General features: G+C 47.1%; 2 protein-coding genes across 2 annotated transcripts in view; both read left to right on the forward strand.

The window, feature by feature from the left end:
* LOC135821133 (uncharacterized) overlaps window positions 1–6,843 on the forward strand; it is a 17,711-nt gene extending 10,868 nt beyond the window's left edge. The window contains exons 6-7 of the mRNA XM_065334200.1: window positions 3,477–3,594; window positions 5,835–6,843. Coding sequence (XP_065190272.1) covers window positions 3,477–3,594; window positions 5,835–6,162 — 446 coding nt within the window. The 3' untranslated portion in view covers window positions 6,163–6,843. The remainder of the gene's footprint in view (window positions 1–3,476; window positions 3,595–5,834) is intronic.
* A 969-nt stretch (window positions 6,844–7,812) lies between these two features.
* LOC135821135 (calaxin-like) lies at window positions 7,813–20,064 on the forward strand. The gene is made up of 8 exons (XM_065334201.1): window positions 7,813–8,134; window positions 13,400–13,641; window positions 14,258–14,395; window positions 15,336–15,440; window positions 16,256–16,341; window positions 17,475–17,540; window positions 18,081–18,185; window positions 19,441–20,064. Exons 2-8 carry the CDS (start codon window positions 13,509–13,511, stop codon window positions 19,489–19,491), a joined length of 684 nt encoding a protein of 227 aa, XP_065190273.1. The 5' UTR covers window positions 7,813–8,134; window positions 13,400–13,508; the 3' UTR covers window positions 19,492–20,064.
* The last annotated feature ends 310 nt before the right edge of the window (window positions 20,065–20,374 follow it).

Here is a 20,374-nt window from a genome sequence, read left to right on the forward strand (position 1 = left end):
GAGCAAAGACCTTTCGTCATGGATGGGAGAGTCGTCTCGAGACCGGACAAAGTCCTTCTGATCCCTTGAACTTGTATCGTGGTGGAGTAACCTTGTCCTCGTGGGGGAAAGCCGTACATGGTCTACGGCACGCAGCAGAAGATCACGACACGTGCTCTGCAGAAACTGGCAAGTCGTGTTGAGCACCTCACTCGGTGCGGTTCTTCTCCGTCCGAATGTCTCCCCCGAGTCTTTCCGGCGGCGTGGATAGGAGAGTCGTCTCAAGACTGGACACAGTCTGTCTGATCCCTTGAACTTGTATCTCGCGAGTCAAAAATGCATTACAGAAATGTCTCCTTCCATTCCAGCAGTGTCCTCTTATCATCATCTTGGTCGAAAGCAAGCAACCCAGGCATGTCCGTATCGTCATCGCCCGCTTCCTCCCTCAATTCTCCCAACAAGAAATCAAGATCCCTTGAACAACTTGTATCGGGGTGGAGTAACCTTGTCCTCCTGCGGAAAGCCATGGATGATGGTCGACGGCGTGCAGCAGAAGATCACTACACGTGCTCTACAGAAACTTGCAAGTCGTGTTGAGCACCTCACTCGGTGCGGTTCTCCTCCGTCCGAATGTCTCCCCAGAGTCTTTCCGGCGGCGTGGATAGGAGAGTCGTCTCAAGACTGGACACAGTCCGTCTGATCCCTTGAACTTGTATCTCGCGAGTCAAAATGCATTACAGAAATGTCTCCTTCCATTCCAGCAGTGTCCTCTTATCATCATCTTGGTCGAAAGCAAGCAACTCAGGCATATGCGTATCGTCATCGCCCGCTTCCTCCCTCAATTCTCCCAACAAGAAATCAAGGAAGTCTAGGTCGGCGTCAGCCTCTCGTTGAGCTTCTGCCTCGGAGAGGTGAACGAGAACATCAACGTACTCAGCCATCGCCGTAGAGAGTTTGTCAAGGCTACGGGAAGGTGTGAACACTTTGAAGGCTTCTGCTTTCCGATTCTACTTTGCTTTGCAATTTGCAATGGAACTCGCAGAAGAAGCGACAAGCACAAGCAGTGCGTGTACCCCGTCTCGTGGTGGAGATGGAGATGGCTGGGCGCGTGATGATGCACACATGCAATCGGACTTTTCTTCGGTTAGCACCGCAACGTCTCATTCGTACATCGACGCTACAAAGTTATTGGATTGGAAGTATTGTAATCTTCGGACGGGGCAGAAATAGACGTACACCCGACAAGGGGTTAACGTACTACAAGGTTACCAATTGTATTTTCAAAACGAAATGCTTTCGTGGGGGGGGGGGTTAGGAGTTTTGTTTTGAAAATAATTATTGAATGTACGTGGAGATTGCCCAGTTACTTCTTGGTGCCGAAGATTGAAATCAAGATTTTGTTGGACTGCGTTTTACCTGCAGAAAGGGTGGGTGGGTGGGTGGGGGTTGAAAATACTAAAACTTTTCGTTTCGCAAAAACAATCGGTAACCCCGGACAGCCCCTAAGAAGCCCTGCGAAATGGTGGTCACCATGGTGACGAGTAGCCACGGCAGCGGTTCCAGTTTGGTGATCTTGATGCCTGGTTTGGAATAAGTCGTTTCAAAGAAACAAACCGAACTGTTCAAGTTTGATCGTGATCACAATTTCAAAAGAATAGAAGTGGCTTCAGAAAAGGCAACAAATTTAGAATGTCAAATTATTTTGGTTTCACTTTTGGGGAAAATGTTGTAGGCGTTTGCAAGTTTGATGAGATTTTCTCTACGTGAAGAGCTCCGTAGAGAACCCCATCGACGTGTAGAAACCTGGACCCAAAACACGCAAAGCCGTAGACTCTAACCCAGGCACCTGTTCTCTACGTGATTTCTCTACGTTTCACGTATAGGCAAGAGTACATAGCCCACCAAGAATGTGAAACTCGAGAATGGGTGCTGTACCGATAGAATTTCAAGTTGGCATCATTTTTATGATGCAGTGCGCACTGTGCAGCACTGTACACGTATTATCAGACGTATGCTGAACCTGTGGTGGATCAAAGTCCCATTTGATCCAGTACAAACTTGTGCTGCGTTGGCAGCCAGTACAAATGTCGAAGATCACTGGTGCAAAGCGTCATTGCATTATAAAAATGACGTCAACTTGAAATCCTGTGAGGACAGCAGGGTATGAGGAAGTTGCACACTGTTGGGGGGGGGGGGGGGGGGGGTGGGGGGTACGTACTCTTGGTAGGGCAGAACCTCACTAATTTTGGTGGTCCACTGTGAATGTACAGTCGGGGCCAAAGAAATCCGACCCACATGCCGAAAGCAGCGCCAAGGCGCATACGCGCCTCGGATGAGTTTTTGGAACGGGTTTGATGTACTTGAAATGAAAACGCGGCATTACTTTTTGCCTCCTGGGTCGAATTTCTTTGGCCGCAACTGTACATTCTGGTCTCTTCGGGTCTCTTGGAGATGAAAATGCAAATTCAAACTCAAAAATTAAAATTTCTTGACTTAGAACTTGCATTTATTAGGATAAAAAAGTGTATGTCTCACGTCTAGTGGCTTTTTTTTTTTAAAGAGGAAAAAGGAAAAATATTTACTAGTTGAGGGAATGGAAATGGGAAAGTCTCAAGAAAAAATTGATTGTCACCACCAGGACTCAAACCTGGGACCTTCGCTTGAGGCCAGCGATGCTCTAACCACTGAGCTATGGTGTAGCTGTCATCCCAGCAGAGACCATTCAACAATTTTTTTTCCAGAAAAAAGGGGAAAGTCTGAAGAAAAAATGACTTGCTGTAAAACCGGAAAGTTTAACGACCAAAAAGTGTAGCGTTTTTTGTAATTGTGGCATGATAACGTGCAGAAAGTTTAACGATGGCTAACTGGCCACCCATCTGTATGCACATCTTTAAACAGACATCTAGCGATAACGATTTTTCAAATAACGAAAAATAATTGGTCGTTAAAACGTTAGACTTTGTGACTCGTTAGACTTTCCGGTTTTACAGTAGCAGAAGTTGAAAATACTGTAAAAGCCACATATATAACGAAGTGCTAATCCTAACAAGTTAACGAGGAGAAATCTGTCATTAAAATAGAAATCGATACATATACTGTCCTATTGAGCGTTGACAATGAGTGAGAATCGTTACTTTCGGTACACGTAAACCAGTCAATTTTGGGAAATCGTTATATTACATGCGCCTCGTTAGAATAATGGCTTTTACAGTACGTACTGCTGGTTAAAATCCAACACCTTACCCTGCCAACCGTCTCGACTGGGCCAGAACCATCCCGATATCGAGGGTGTTAATAAGCACCCCAAAGTGCATTTTGTCATATGCCTCACAGCTACATTTGTATATTTTCATACCTAGGTATGTGATTGACGTGATCTCAGGTTTGCAAAGGTTGGCAGATGTCCAACGTTCATCTCTTGCTGTGGGCGTTCCGACACTGCTGTATTTGATCCTGTGTTGTTCCACCTGTGTCTCGGATCGTCTCTGTGTTTGCAGGATTTGGCTTGACACCGAACGCGGTGAGATGGGTGGGCACGGAGAGTGGCCACCCTACCCGGGATATGTGGTCAACTTCTGACGCGGCCGGTGGTCCCAGCGTCGACGGCGACTACTGGTAAGCATTGCGCTGCTGCTTCTCTTCTCTGTGTGTGTGGGGGAGGGGGGGGGGGGGGGGGGGTGAGTGGGTGCATGTGAAACGAGTGCCTAAACTGGGGACTCGAGTAGAGGCGACGGTTCGATACCGGAACGGGTTGACAGCAAAATTGTGTAGACCCAATCCGATCATCAGTGTGGATTGTTCACTCGAAATATGTTTGTGGAAGGAAGCTGGCATGTTGAAGTTTGCTCTGAGGCCAGAGTCGATCGATCTGAGCCCCTCCTTTGTGTTGGCCCGTTGCCTCCAAGTTGCCCTCAATTTTTGGTGTTTACAGAGGTGGCTCCAAACCGGACAGGTTTTAGAGTGCCCGTCAAATTCACTCGGGGTCTGAAATTAGGTAATTGCTATGGCTCCACGACGGCCAGTACAGAGCACCAATAAGCCTCGTGTGTGCTTCCCTTAGCTTTCATTGGTATACGGTTCTTTATTGGTGAGAGGCGAGCCGCTGTTTACCTGCGACAAGAAGTTGATTTTTCAAAAGACGTAAAACTCAAGTCGCAGTGGGAAGCAACACTTCGAAAACTCAAATGCTTGGTATGGCGCTTCTGGTCATCGCAGAGCCATGGAATTTTGGCGCTGAGTAAAACACATCGTAGTCTCACTGTGACATACGTTTTCTAATCAAATACCAAGAGAGAAAGCAGGGATCGATTTATCCGGGTTCGCATCGCAGTTTGCGAATCAAAATTCACTGGCTGCGATTCGCTTTTCGTTTTTTGTATCGCCCAAAACTGCGATGCACTACAACGACTAGTTGTGTGCAGTCTACATGCGACTGTTGTACACACTGCTGACTAGGGAGTAGTATTTTACTACTCCAACCAACTGGCCTGTCCTGCTCAGTCCGCGCGCGGGTCGCGGATCGCGCTCTTTCGATTTTGGACACGTAGACCTACACTGCACTAGCACGGGTCGTACATGACTGCAGTCTTCTGACGTTTTGTACACGGCGGTGACTTTTCCTGATGTTCTCCTTTCTTCTTTCACTGTCAAGCTCAGTTTGTTTCTGTTCGACAAGGCACAGTTGAAGTAGATGGTTCTTAGTCTCATGTAGCCAACATGTCAGTGAATCTGATCAGTGATTCACTGTCCAGAAGAGGGACAAAGAACTGGACGCGCCAGGAATGTCGATTCGTTTCGATGAAGAAAAGGAGAAAAGCGAAATTCGATGCGCTTTGCACGAAATGTCACAGTCGTTTGAGCGCTTTCCTGAGGTTTCTTTGTCGAAGGAATCAGTGGAACTGCCCTGTTGAAGGACATTGTGTTGTGAAGAACTCGAAGTCGGATGGACGCTGAACATGTAACGTGCCCAAGCGAAAACTCTAACGTAAATATTCAGGTCGAACATTCGCTTGGAAAAGCAAATAGCAACTGCAGCTATTGTTCTCTTCTTTACGAAATCCTGCTATTGTACAGCTATACATGTAAACTTTTGATGAAGGAAAACTGCTAATCAATACTGCGAGTTGCTAGTCAATTGTAAAACTGTGTAGCAGTGACTGCTATGCAAAAAATCAAAGTAAATCGATCCCTGGGAAGTGAATATTTAGACCGTTCCGGTTTGCAACCTATGTCCTATTTGAAACCGTCTCCTCTACTCTTTGAAAACCGAGCGAGTACGAGTATTTTACTGACAACCTAAAACAATGCACTTGCCACACTCTCGCAACACCGAACGTGGTACACCCAATACACATGTAGCCTTGCATGCAGCCTAATGCAGGAAATAGTCTGAACCATGTAGAGGTCTCTGTCCGCATTAATTATACTTCCTTGTCTGTATAAATGGTAACTTTCTCTCTCTCTCTCTCTCTCTCTCTCTCTCTCTCTCTCTCTCTCTCTATCTCTATCTTCTGTCTCTCTCTCTCTCTCTCTCTCTCTCTCTCTCTCTCTCTCTCTCTCTCTCTCTCTTCTCTCTCTCTCTCTCTCTCTCTCTCTCTCTCTCTCTCTCTCTCTCTCTCTCTCTCTCTCTCTCTCTCTCTCTCTCTCTCTCTCTCTCTCTCTCTCTCTCTCCTCTCTCTCTCTCTCTCTCTCTCTCTCTCTCTCTCTCTCTCTCTCTCTCTCTCTCTCTCTCTCTCTCTCTCTCTGTTTCTCTCTCTCTCTCTCTGTTTCTCTCTCTCACTCTCTCTCTCTCTCTCTCTCTCTCTCTCTCTCTCTCTCTCTCTCTCTCTCTCTCTCTCTCTCCCTCTCTCTCACAGGTATCCAGCGGAGTGCGACACCACCATGCAGAACCATGACAATTGGTTCTTCAACAAGGACGCCGGCTCTCGCTCCCTGGAGGAGATGAAGAGCGTGTACCACGACACGGTGGGTAACAACTGCAACCTCATGCTGAACCTTGCGCCTGACACCACCGGCACCGTTCACTACCTGAAACGTACCGCGCTCTCGGCGACTTCATCTCCATGTGTTACCCTAGCAACGTCAGCCATTACGCTGCGCACGTCGTCAAGCCGACGCCGATCGGCAACGCGACGTTCACGCTCAAGGCGGGCGCGGCCGTGGCCGCCGACCGCGTCGTGCTGATGGAGAATCAGACGGGAGGCGAGTGCGTTCTGGAGTACATGACGCAAGTCTACTCCGGCGGTGACCTGCTGCATATGGTTCCGGGCAAGTGGCTTGGGCACAAGCGCATCGTTCTCCTGCCCAAGACATACCACGTTGACCATGTGGTTGTGTCCGTCACCAAGCAGCGTCCCAACTGCCCGCCGCAGCTCGATCTCATCGCCCTGGCACAGTGTGGCGCCTTCTAGGCTCTTGGTTGTATTTGTATTTATGGATTCTCCGTGGGGCGTGTAACTCACACGTCCACACCGGATTAGTACTCGTGGCCCGTGCAACATAGGGGGCCACGAAATTGCACGAATGCGAACCAGCGTGTGTTCGTTTTAGCTTTGGCGAACTGCTAGTCTACCGCAATTCCTGTGCCTTTCTCTTTCACTCTTTTACTCGTCAACATTAGACATAGGGCTGAAACGGTTATGGTTTCTAATTGATCGGCTAACCGGAATCCTAACGCTCAACCAAACTGTTTTAACCTCAACTGCGTTTCATCTTCTCTCTCTTTCACTCTTTCGCTAGTCAATATTTGAACTAGGGCTGAAACGGTTAGAGTGTTCAGCTGATCGGCTAACCGGAATCTTGGCGTTTAGCCGCACGGTTCCAACTTACAGGCGCATACCCTAATTCCATGTGCCATTGTGTTTATCCTGTGACCTCATTTACTGAAAGAAGGAATTCAGCAGGGAGTCGTCAAATATTTGACGACTCCCTGCTGAATTCAGACCTCATTTACTTTTTTTTAAAGTTAAGAAAAGCAAAAACAAAACACCACAACATGTGTACTTCAAGTAGTAACTAGTAAGCACAGGTTCTCGCTTGCTCGACCTTTCAGAGCTGGTTTGTAATTTGTCTACGCACTACAGTAGGGTTGTGTTTGGTTGGTACAAACTAGAACAGGATCGGTACAGCTAGCTGGTGCACATGGAGCAGCCTCATGCCAACCAAACGGTACTCCAGAAACAGAGCACATCTTTGTGAAAAAAATATGCCAAACTTGGTGCATTCTTCAAAATGTGTATGCGTCACCATGGTCACTGTGTACGGTACGACGAGTCCAACCCGAAAGCGTATGCACGCGTGATCATTTGGGACCAAAATCGATGTTCCCGCCAGGTTTCAGTTCAATTCACTGTGAAAAAGTGAAACTGCTCGGTCTGCTCCGGCCTCGAGGCCGGAGCAACCGAGGCCGGAGCAAGCAGAACATGTTCTGGCCGACCCAGAACAGGTGCAGTCCCAACCAAACGCGCCCTAGTCTTGGGGGATAATTTTAAATTATTTCGGCAGACTGAGCAGAATCTGGTACTTTTTCTGTTATGTTTCATGCATGTTTGGTATGTGGATAAAGAAATGGCCCTGGCCCTGACCTTGACACATGGCAGCAAGACTAGAGTCCATGAAAACCAGGGAGGGGTATTTTACAACTCCCTGATGAAAACCATGACAATAATTTTGATGCCATGAATCCTGTTCGTGTCATGGTTACGCTATGGGAACCATGCCAGACTAGACTGTCACCGTCTCACTCCAGCGCGAGAAGTTTTGAAACTGTTCGATCGAGCTCGTCCACACGATAGCGACAGCTAGTCCTGATCATACTCGGAGGAGTTGTAAACCAGGGAGGAGGCACATTATCCATGGTGTCATGTGTCCGGATCAGGTCGTGCATTTCCCGAGCATGATTGTTTGTGGCTCATCAGTCAAGACTTGGATTCCCTGCAACCAGTGTGAAAGACTGCCGGCTCGTGTTGTATTATAATAATCAGGGCGCCATAGATCCTCCGTCGATATTCGCTGAAACATCGCTAGCTGTGCTGGACGTCTACCACGCATTTGCAGAAGACGGTTCCAGGCCCTGTCGGAGTGTCGCGGCAGCTATCCAGTTTCTATTTTTGGTTAGGAGTTCCGTGGCTGTTTCCCTGTCGTGAGCTAAGAATAGGTAAGCAGACGGCAGCGCGAACCAGCGCTTCACGCAATCACTTCAGTCTACAATAATAGTATTATTCACGGGTGAAACATTTCTCCACATGTGCAGACTCCACAGTCTGTGGCCATCCTTTGCATCGTATAAGAGTACTGCACTGGGGGTAATGTACTCAATAATCCATATCCACATCACTCTCCAAGCGGTCTCCACTCACTGAAACTAGCCCAGAGACCGCTTGGTGAGTGCTATGGCCTATGGGGATGTACAGTTGTATGGCTATCACGGTGAAACTGTTCCGAGTATAAAGACAGTACTTTAGACATAACACACGTGTGCAGTGTAACTCGGATAAATGCGACACGTAAACGCTCCAGTCGACCTGTGTTCATGGCGGGTTGAAGCTCGCCCCGGGTTGAAACGCCTCTTGTAAACACAGCGCCAGCGCCGGCTTAGCAAGATTACGTCTTACTGTAGAGGCAGAAAATTTCGTCAGTCAATAATTTCGTCCAACTCCAAAGAAAAGGAGTTCGTCCGGTTGAAAATTTCGTCCATGGATCATAAGAGTGTATAGAAAAGCTGGGCAAATCGACATTAGTCCTACATTTAATTTAGTCCAAAACCTCCTTGGACGAAAAAGACGAAATTAAACTCCAGACGAATATTTCTGCTTATACAGTATCAGAGTACCGCGGTGTCTTGTAAAGCCTATCTCATATAGAAGCCTGTTTTGAATGCAAGCCTGATTTTCAAGATACACTGTCGGCACATACCGTAAAGTCGCGGATAAAAGCCGGGTTTGCATACAAGCACATCGCGGATAGAAGCCTGAAAATCAAACGGGTCAATGCATATAAGCCTGTCGCGCGTAGAAGCCTGGCTTCTATGCAAGCGCGGATCGGGTAGGTCAAGAGTGCATGCGCTATGTACCTTGATGTACAGTGCATAGTTAAAACTGCCGCCATACCGGTAGTCAGTGGTAGATCTACGCGTGTTGCGCGTAGAAGCCTGGATCGGCCGATGTGCATACAAGCCTGGCGAAAATATCAGTGGTGCATAATATAAGCATGGTTTGCATACAAGCCTGGTTTGCATTGAAGCCTGATGCAGAAAGCGGCTTATGTGGTTATAAGCCCGGCTTTTATCCGCGACTTTACGGTAAGCCTAGGCTGGTTTTACTGTGGACGCACATAGAAAACCCTGGTTTGAATAGACGCCTGATGTGAATGGAAGGCTAGCCCTGACATCGGCTTCTACAGAATACGCCCGGCTTTAAAACACGACATTACGGTATCGGTACTGAGTGAATTCCGCTGTAGAACCGTATACGGGATGTAGCGTACTGGTTTTAGGACCATGCACTATATCAACAGTGTACATGTACAGTGGCCCCTCTATAATCCGGCACCATTTGTGCCACGGAAAATTTGCTGGATTAAGGAGGGTGCTGGATTAACAAATAGGATTTACTGCTGCAATATGCATGAAAAGGACATTTTGGCTACTGACAATTGTGCTGGTTTATAATAATAATAATAATAATTTTTTAAAAGAGGTCGGAGGCGGATAATACTTTAAAACGAAGGTAAGTTATGGGTCGCAAATATCCACGCAAACACACATCCAGTCATAATAAGGCACTTGTCATAAGTATCCGAACGTTTTCGGTCCCTTCTCATCAAGGATTATACAGGGAATGGCTCAAGCTGGAAAGACTAAAACTTATATAGCGTAAAGATAATTAGATAACAACACTCGTGACAAGGTGGAAAATTATCAAGTTTAGCACGACACAAAACTCGAAGGAAAATAATAATAGTGACAACAACATAGTGAGCAAATTAAGTTACATTGTTACCACCTCGACGGAAGGCCGCGGAAACGCGAAGAGACAGATAGTGGTGATGCCACGAAGAGGCGAGATGACGGGACATTGGAGGAGACAACACCCAATGGAGCTAAGAATCGCACTTCGTCAATCAAGCAACATCTGTCAGCCCGTACCAATTGTCGTGAGTTGTACAGTGATAATGTTTTCTCAATATTGTCACGTGGTAGATGTGCGTTACATGTGGCTGTGTTAGAAGCTTTGTATATCCGTAAGTTAGATCCTGAACTTTGCGTACAGAAAGAAAATGTGTTGTCGCTACAATTGTTTGGTGTTACTCTTCGTCGAGGTGGTAACAATGTAACTTAATTTGCTCACTATGTTGTTGTCACTATTATTATTTTCCTTCGAGTTTTGTGTCGTGCTAAACTTGATAATTTTCCACCTTGTCACGAGTGTTGTTATCTAATTATCTTTACGCTATATAAGTTTTAGTCTTTCCAGCTTGAGCCATTCCCTGTATAATCCTTGATGAGAAGGGACCGAAAACGTTCGGATACTTATGACAAGTGCCTTATTATGACTGGATGTGTGTTTGCGTGGATATTTGCGACCCATAACTTACCTTCGTTTTAAAATAATAATAATAATAATAATTTTATAATAGCTATAAAGAGAACAAATTCTGCTGTCATCGCCACACTACAACAAAGTCATGAAGGTTTACCAAAATCGATTTTCTTGTCACAATCATCAGTGGAAAGCCGTGACTGAAGAATAACCATGCCAAATCAATAATTTATCTACATTCAATAATGTGTTACGAGAACAAAACAAAGTGCTAAAAATAGAATGAGGGAAGGTGAGACAATAGAAGTAAAGTGAGAGCTAAGTGCAACAGGGGTGAGGAACTAATTGCAACGCTAGAACTATGTAGTGAGACAAACAATCATGCTGTGCACCTACGAAAACAATCTTAACGCAACTACATGTTTAACGCGGCAGGCCACCTAAGAACCCTCGATCAGAGCCATCGTTAGCACAATTGCCGTCGACGGCAATAGTGCCTCCATTACCCGTATCGAGAGCCGTGGAGATGGATAATGTGCACATTGTCACTAACGTTATAACACAATGCACCATAACAACACAAGAAAGTACACCACAACAACATCCAGCTCAAGACCAAAGTAGACGCTGCGGCGAGGTGATCATGGTGATGCCCCCATCGCCATCGTTGCCGTTGCCTCCCCCAGAACCGCCACCTGCATCTGCCATCGGCAGTGCTGGGGCTGAGTCTGTGGTGTCGCTGGAACGGGCAAATATGGATGAGGTGAGCACTGAACATGAACAAGAAGAAAGAAGGCTGAGGGAAACGGAATTCAACAGAGAAAACAATACGATCAACATTCAAAGACCTAGACGATCAACGGCTAATTATTCAATGAATTATTACAGTACTGGATGTCGAGCACCGGTGAAGACACTGGGAACAGAAGATTTAGCAACAACAGGAACAACGGCAATGACAACAACAGCAATGGTAACAGGTTACCGTCAAGATCAAGGGAGGAGTCAACGAACAGAGGTTCAGCAACGTGAAGCGAGCCTGGGACCGATCGGTGGTGATGAGGAGAATGACACGGAGGACGACACTGAGGATGAGTTGGAAGATGAGACGGGGGACGAGGTTGCGGTTGGTGGAGACGAGGAATCGGATGGTAATTGTGATCGTAAGAAGTCTGCCGTTTTTCTTCATCTGTTGTCTCACCCTAAGTGTCTGCAGGTGTATGATGATTTTAGTTTTTCTGTTCTTTGTCGTGCACGGTACGCTAGTCAGTTGAAAGTACTTGAGGCTGTTTGTATTCGTTTGCATAAGCCTGATCTTTGTAAGCAGAAGAAACATGTAGTTGCGTTAAGATTGTTTTCGTAGGTGCACAGCATGATTGTTTGTCTCACTACATAGTTCTAGCGTTGCAATTAGTTCCTCACCCCTGTTGCACTTAGCTCTCACTTTACTTCTATTGTCTCACCTTCCCTCATTCTATTTTTAGCACTTTGTTTTGTTCTCGTAACACATTATTGAATGTAGATAAATTATTGATTTGGCATGGTTATTCTTCAGTCACGGCTTTCCACTGATGATTGTGACAAGAAAATCGATTTTGGTAAACCTTCATGACTTTGTTGTAGTGTGGCGATGACAGCAGAATTTGTTCTCTTTATAGCTATTATAAAATTGTTGTCTCCGCGTCGATTATTTAAATAATAATAATAATAATAATATCTTTATTAGGATGACCCAGAGGCTTGTCGCCTATCAAGGGGTTCACCGCTTTGAGGGATGTACATGTACATGTATGAACTAAAGTGAAAGTAGTGAAAAGTTGTGCAGCGTGAATGCGTTGGGGAGCACACAGGGGGGGGGGGGGGGGGGGGGGGGGTATGTACATCGAGGGTGCTGGTTTATAAAGTGCTGGATTAAAGAGGGACGACTGTAGTTAGAACACCCCAAGAGTGTGCAACTCCACACTCCACTGTATGGGTGCCGTTCTGATAGAATCTCAAGTTGACATGTACATATATTAGAGAGGTAAAGATGCACGTTATTTCCGACGTGACGCGCAATTTCACGTCAGATTTCGCGTAAAACTCTAAACTTCGAAGTGAGCTGCAGGTCACTCGCGTTGTTTTTCGACGCGCGAGCCAAACAACGCGAGCTGAACTTTCGCGTCACGTCAGTAATAACGTGCATCTTTTAAAACCTCTCTATTCTCAGACGTTTCCCGGACCTTTGGTTGACAAATCCACATTTCATCCTGTACAAGTTAGCATGTGTGATGCGTTGATACCCCGTACAACCATCGTAAATCACTCGTGCCAGGAGCGTTGCATCGTAATAGCGACGTCAACTTGAAATTCTGTCGGGACAGCAGGGTGTGCGGGAGTTGCACACTCGTTGTACTTACGAAAAGGTTGGGACTTGTTGTCGGAGGGGTGCATTATGCTACGGTTCTACATGGACCAGATCAGTTGATGGTCTCTGCCTGTTCTCAACAGTAAATGACCAAGACCATCCATACCATGGCCCAGAGGACCACCACAACTAAGACCAGGGCCTAGGGGATGATATTTCCAATCAAGTAACACTGGATTAGGTGACCACCTGCACACAGGGACCCGTTCGTTTTGAAGATCTGTTGGGCGGATACCTTACGCAGATTTCGCTGCACAGTACTGGCCCAAGAAATCCAATCTCATGAATATAATTGTGCGGGGCACAACGCAGCCCAAGCACTACACATACCCTCTGGTCTGTGCACTCGAACGGGGCGCTACTTTATTCATGAGGTTGGAGTTTTCTGGCCAGCACTGTACATCGCTGTGAGTTCATGTACATTCGCATTGGAAATCATTCTTGAATTGTGTTTTAAATTTGTTTTCACATGCAGACCCTTGTACTATCCCGATTCTGATTGCGCGCGAGTCGTTGCTATATCTACCAGTTCGCGTGCACGCCGCTCCACGAGGGAGTCAGGGCAGAGCAGGGAGATAAAGAGCATGGCGGATCTGAAGAGGCTTCCGCGCACGCTGAGCTCCGTGCCGTACATCTTCACGTCGCTAGTACCGCTCAGCAACATCGAGAAGAAGCAGCAGCGGCTGCTTGCCGAGAAGCTAGCCAAGGGCACAAACTGTAAGTGCTGTCTGCACTGGCAGGTACTGGGTGCCAAAGAACTGGAGGGTCAGCCTCCTAGCCGGCTAGGTCGTTTCTACTCATATAGTACAGTCTGTGCACAGTTGAGTCGCTGTGTATACATTACATTTGTATGCTGTGCTTGGTGAAATAACTTGCCCGGCAAGGTCGAAATATTTGTTCAGCTGAGCACTGCACCGTACATCATGCATCAGTTGAGACTGGAGATATGCTGTAAGGAGTGGCATTCCAAGCATGCACGTCCCCAGGCTTTTTGAGGCCATGCAAATGATATCACGGCGGTGAGTCTGCGGAACCGCAAAAAGGCACTGCGCATACAGCGCAAGTCAGTGGCATCACTTCTGGGCGCAGTGCATACAGCGTAAAGTCGGCGGATTCGCTTTTTAAGTTAACTAGTGCATTGCTGTGCTGTGTGTGTGTGTGTTTGTGTGTGTGGATGGTGTGTGTGTGTGTGTGTGTGTGTGTGTGTGTGTGTGTGTGTGTGTGTGTGTGTGTGTGTGTGTGTGTGTGTGTGTGTGGATGGTGGGTGTGTGTGTGGGTGGGTGGGTGTGGATGGTGTGTGGGTGTGTGTGGATGTGTGCGCGTGCGTGTGTAGTTGATCATGATGAGGTGCGTCTGCTACTTCTCATGATCTGGTACTGCTCGCCGACAAAGATCAACTTTGACCGCGGTGCATTTCGCCAGATGCTGCACGGCCTCTTCAAGATGACTGATGACATCATTATGGACAGAGGTGAGCAACCATGGCATGCGTGGGAGCTACGCCTAGTCTGGGTATGTTAATGACGTCATCATGATGTCACCAAAAATAGGGAAAACTTCAAGTTGTAAAAAATCGGGAACACCTGCTGCAATCAACCTGGGACCTTCACCATTGGGATCAGTGCATTTTTCGCTACAATGTCCTGCAAGGAACATTGCTGACAAGTTGAGTTTTATGACATCATCACTGAAAGGAACAATGCTGACAAATTGAATTTTATGACATCATCACTGGCCACATAGGTGAGCACAGTGGAAGTCTGATAAGATGTACCCCTACCAAGGCACCAACCCCCCCCCCCCCCCCACACGCGCACACACGCACGCACACACACACACGCACGCACACACGCACGCATACGCGTACACACACACACACACACACACACACACACACAGAAACACAATAACAATACTGCACCTACTTAGGGTAGTCTTTGAGGTGCGCTGGAGCCTCGCTTTCCGATGACCTCGCCAATATGACCACGCTACGTTCACCCGGTCCAGAATTCTCGTCCGTAAACGTGGAATTATTGCATGCACACTTTTGCACAATGCACTGTTCTGTGTTATTGCCACGTGACGTAGCATGACCATTTAGAATTTTGGTCTCTGCGTTGCGTGCAGCCGCTACTCCTGTGACTCTTGCCACACCGAGTGTACCTTTTTGGAAATTATTCTCTTAGCACGCAGCTCAACATCATCTAATCATTTCTTCCCCATGGCCAAAGTCACGTCTGAACATGAATTTCCGTGGTGGTGCAGTCGTGTTTCAACTGACAAGTGTACACGCGCCGATCAAACACGTCTGAGTCCGGCGTAGAAATGTGGTCACAGTTGACTGTAGTCTGATTAGTGCCCTATAACAATGTTCTTGGGCCGTCACGTTTCTCCTTTTCGTTGTGCCGCAGTGTTCCGTATGTTTGACCAGGACAATGACGGGCTGATCAGTCAAAAGGAGTGGGTCAACGGAATGTCCACTTTTCTCAGGTCGGAGGGCGATGAGCGTGCAAAATGTAAGTCTCTAAAAATAAAATGAAACGTGTCCTGGTACGTCTTAAAGTGCAATGGTGTGTCGGTGTGATGACGCAGGGGGGGGGGGGGGGAGAGTGAAGCTGTCTTAGCGGGGGGGGGGGGGGGGGCAGGCTCTGTGTGTATGTGTGTGTCCTATTCCAATGTGCTTCGTGTGGTGTACGTGTAGACCAGGCGTGCATTGGGGTCAATTCAGATGGATCATCGCCAGTCGTGTGGATTGGGGAATTATTTGCCGCTACTCTTGATCTGTTTCATGAGATCTTGTCCATTGTTGTTACTATTTGAGAAATGTCTGTGGGTGCACATCCAGTGCATGGTATACATGGTACATGGCACACGGTGTGTGTGTGTGTGTGTGGGGGGGGGGGGGGATGGCATGTATAGGGTGTGCATAGCTAACCGTCTTGGCCGTCCTTTTTCCCATGTGCTTCGGGTGGTGTAGACCAGGTGTGCATTGGTGGTCGATTCACATGACTTCGCCAGTTATGTGGATTAGACAGTTATCTGGCGCTACAGTCTTGGTCTGTTTCATTCAAAAATCAGATCCGCTATCGTTGCTATGAGAGTGTGGGTGCACATCCAGTGCATTTTCAGCCGATTTGCGTGCTTCTCCTGCAACGGGCATATACATGGTAGATGGTGTGTGTGTGTGTGTGTGTGTGTGTGTGTGTGTGTGTGTGTGTGTGTGTGTGTGTATGTGTGTGTGTGTATGTATGTGTGTGTGTGTGTGTGTATATGTGTGTGTGTGCACGCTCGCTTCTGTGCACGTCCATCCCCATGGTGCCATTGTGATCAGGGGCATTTCAGATTTACGACTTGAACAACGACGGCTTCATAACCAGAGAAGAAATGTTTCACCTGCTCAAGAACAGTATGGTCAAGGTAAGAAGACACTGGATAAGGACATGCTTCAAAGAATGGCATTTGCCGTATTTTCCAAACAAAACAATTTCGCGGTTCGCGTGAGACTCGGCTAGAGGCCGAGTTTTCCGCATCCGCAGGAACTAGCCTAGTAGCAACGCCACCACCCTTCAAGGATCGACACTGCGGAGGCGCAGATGTAGCTCCTAAAGCGATGGGAGGTGAGTATATCAACTCACCAGCATGTGGTCAAAGACCGAAAAATCCCATTCACTGCATCCAAGTTTTCCAAATGCGGCTTAAACTCCGGAAATACAGTATTATGAATTTTTTGTATTGACGTATCCACGGTGACCCACTTATGTACAACGGCAAGGGAGAGAGTCATAGCAAATTATTTGGGAACACCACGCAAACATTGAATGCTTAAGAAATGACGCGTGTGCGGGTGGCACCGAAATCCCATGATCTGCGAGTACAATTATTGCTTTACTACGTGGTCTGCAATGTGACCTGTGCGATGCACATGACTGTGTGTTCTCTCCCTGCCGGGCCTGGGTCTTGTGACTTCCCTGCAATTACCGTATTACAGTGGAGATTGGATATAACGACACTCCTTCGGGAGAGAACAAAATGTCACTATATTCGATCTGTCACTAAACCCGATCTTCACAAAGGACTTACTAAACGACGTGGGCAACAGAATTGTGTCGCTAAACTCAATCTGTCGTTATGTCCGATCTCCACTGTATCTCTAATATAAGCACAGTGTCCAATAATAGAACACCTTGGGGCGGCATTCAAAAAAATAAAGTGCTCAGTCTCCATTATAATTAAAAGCACACTGTCTATCAGTACCTGGTAAAACGCATGTACCCTATTATCTCTAAAATGCAGTACCGGGGAAAACCCCCTGAAAAATGTGTGTGTCTGAGATGAATTTGGCATGGCGATATGCCTCTGAAATGAGGTTGAAATAATAATGGAACAGTCTCCAAGCACGGGGCGGAGGTACATTGAAAAAATAAAGGACCGTGCTTATATTAGAGATAATACGGTATGCTGTGTATGTAGAGCAATTCAGTGCATGCGTGTGAGGATTTTGACTGTTTCTGTTGTTCTCTCTCTCTCTCTGTCGCCATGGTTACCAACAGCTCGCTAACGAGGAGGATCGCGATGAGAGTATAAAGGACATTGTGGAGATGACCAATAAGAAAATGGTACGCACTGCTTGCTCTGCACACACACACACACACACATACACACACACACACACACATGCGTGCTGCAACACGGTGTACATGCATGTGCATGAAATGTTTCAAAATATTCTTCCATCTCTCTACTCCTCCGGGTTCTCTCCTCCGTCTCTCTGTCTCTCTCTCTCTCTGTTTCTCTCTCTCTCTCTCTCTCTCTCTCTCTCTCTCTCTCTCTCTCTCTCTCTCTCTGTCTCTCTCTCTCTCTCTCTCTCTCTCTCTCTCTCTCTCTCTCTCTCTCTCTCTCTCTCTCTCTCTCTGCCTCTCTCTCTCTCTCTCTCTCTCTCTCTCTCTCTCTCTCTCTCTCTCTCTTTCTCTCTCTCTCTCTCTCTCTCTCTCTCTCTCTCTCTCTCTCTCTCTCTCTCTCTCTCTCTGCCTCTCTCTCTCTCTCTCTCTCTCTCTCTCTCTCTCTCTCTCTCTCTCTCTCTCTCTCTCTCTCTCTCTCTCTCTCTCTGTCTCTCTGTCTGTCTGTCTCTCTCCCTCCCTCTCCATCTCCCTCTCCAGGATATCGACAGGGATGGGCGCGTTTCAGAGTCGGATTTTGTAGCGGCCACAGGGAAAGACAGGCTACTCACCCAAGCGTTTGGCAAGTGTCTGCCGCGGGAAGAGGTAAGGTCGTCACAGAGAGACTTGACGTCACAGGGTTAGAACATTCCAGCTATGTTCATAACTGGCATGTGTACACGGGTACGCATGCAGTTCATACGTGCGCAAACGCGTGTTCAGGCTTTCACAAAAAAACTGCAGTTCGAGTTGTGTTTCTGGGCTTGTCACACCTTGGAGTGCTAATTTTCTAACCCTGGCCACCAAAGTAACTGGCATGTACGTGCCCGATACGCGCCGCTGAGAATACATGATAGAACGTTCATTTCGTCGTGTTGCTATACGCATGAAGCTCCCAACTTGACAGGCAGCAAAATTATGTATGAATGCATGGTGTCAAGTGTACGCCCCAGCTCTGACCACAGCTTTGTAAAAAAAATGACACGTGCCTTCATCTGCATCTGCGCCTTGATCCAAGAGGATGGTGGCGTTCCTATGGATACTGAAAACTCAGTCTAGCCGAGTCTAACACGAACCGTGTAAAAAATGCACCTTAAAAAAACCAATATGTCGACTCCTGACCTAATCGCTACAAATAAATTTGCGCTGCTGTTCACTCAAAGCTTCTGTTACTGCTCAATATTTCGGTCTTAGATCATCATCAGAAAGCTGACAAGTCATTATTGCTGGCCCAAAACGTAAATGTACCGTATTTTCCAGAGTATAAGCTGCACTTTGAACGCTCAAATCCCCCCTCCCAGGGCGTGCGGCTTAAACTCCGATGATCGAAATAACGATGCCAAGTAGGGTAAATGTCTGTATTTTGTGGCAAAACATGGGGGGGGGGCTTATACTCCAGTGCGGCTTATACATTGAAACCTGTCTAAGACGACCGCTCAAGGGACCTTCAAAACCTGGTCTCTGTTACCAGGTGGCCTCCTTATCCAGCCTAATTTGACTGGAAATAGCATCCCTTGCTCCTGGTTTCAGTGGTCTTCCAGGACAGGTGGTCGCCTTATCCGAGTGGTCGCCTTGACAGGTCTTACTGTACTCTGTGGAAGATACGGTACCTTGTTTCATCATGAAGCTGCAGCTGGAAAGAGTCCAAACTACACGATATTGTTGGAGTCTCGTCACGTATCTTGTCAGTTATCAGTTATCACCGAAATTTCCTTTTTATACCATGTCGGGTATTGCCAGATGTGATAAAATAATGAATGTGTTTGACTGTTTGAGTTCTCCTTCTGGACTGTATCCGTGTGTGCGTGCATGTGCGGGCGTGTGTGTGTGTATTTGCGTGTGCACGTGTGTTCCATTGCAGTGTGTCCGCGCCTTTCGCGGTATTCTAGAGCAGTTCCGCGAGCAGCTATGAGACCGGCCGCAGTTTCTACAAAGCCATCAACAACATGGTCGAGTTCCCAACCCGGCACAGTACCACGACCAGCAACAGAGAAAACCTATGTGACAGGCTGGATACTAACCAGCTGATGATGTCATCAGCAACAGCAATGACGTAATGACAAAGTCCTAGCCATAGTACTGTACCTGCATAGCGGCAGGCAGGACTACTCCAAGTACTCATGCCGGGCTAGGCTCTATCCTCACGGTCTAGTTTGAACTACCGGCACTCGGTGTGACCTGCACTACTATAGTCTGTAACTGAAGAGTTATCATCTGATCATAGCATGCCAGTTTCCTACCTAACATTCTATATTTTTATGTACACATATTTTATTTTCAAGTTCGTACATATATTTCGTACGAATTGAACGTAGAGGTTGGAAGCATCCAACTTCTTCATGTTTATGCTTGCGATGCATTTTAGTATGATATTAGATATTCTATTTTGTTTGCGTTCTTCACCGGTAATAGTCTCCCAGTCAGCGTCCACCAAGCCCAAACACCAACACAGGTTCACGGTTCCCTGATCATTTGTTTTGCTTCGCTTTTCCGCTACAGTAGAAGAGCCATGCACGGACGGACGAACGTCAAACCTACACTATAGACGGTACCGAGAATCATTGTCACAGCGGAACCGTCGTGTTCCTTTTCTACAGTTCTGGAACACACTGTGACACACACACACACACGTACACACACACGCACTGTAGAGTGTTTGGTACGGCACAGTGTACGTGAGTGATCAGGGTGTTCGCTTTACACTTTATCACCGTTCATGGCACGGGCAAAACAAGATTCATGTACAGTGGTCTTCATAGCCTGTCTACATTACGCACACACATCCACGTAGCCGT

Source organism: Sycon ciliatum, chromosome 7 (assembly GCF_964019385.1).
Source record: "Sycon ciliatum chromosome 7, ocSycCili1.1, whole genome shotgun sequence".
Lineage (NCBI taxonomy): Eukaryota > Metazoa > Porifera > Calcarea > Leucosolenida > Sycettidae > Sycon > Sycon ciliatum.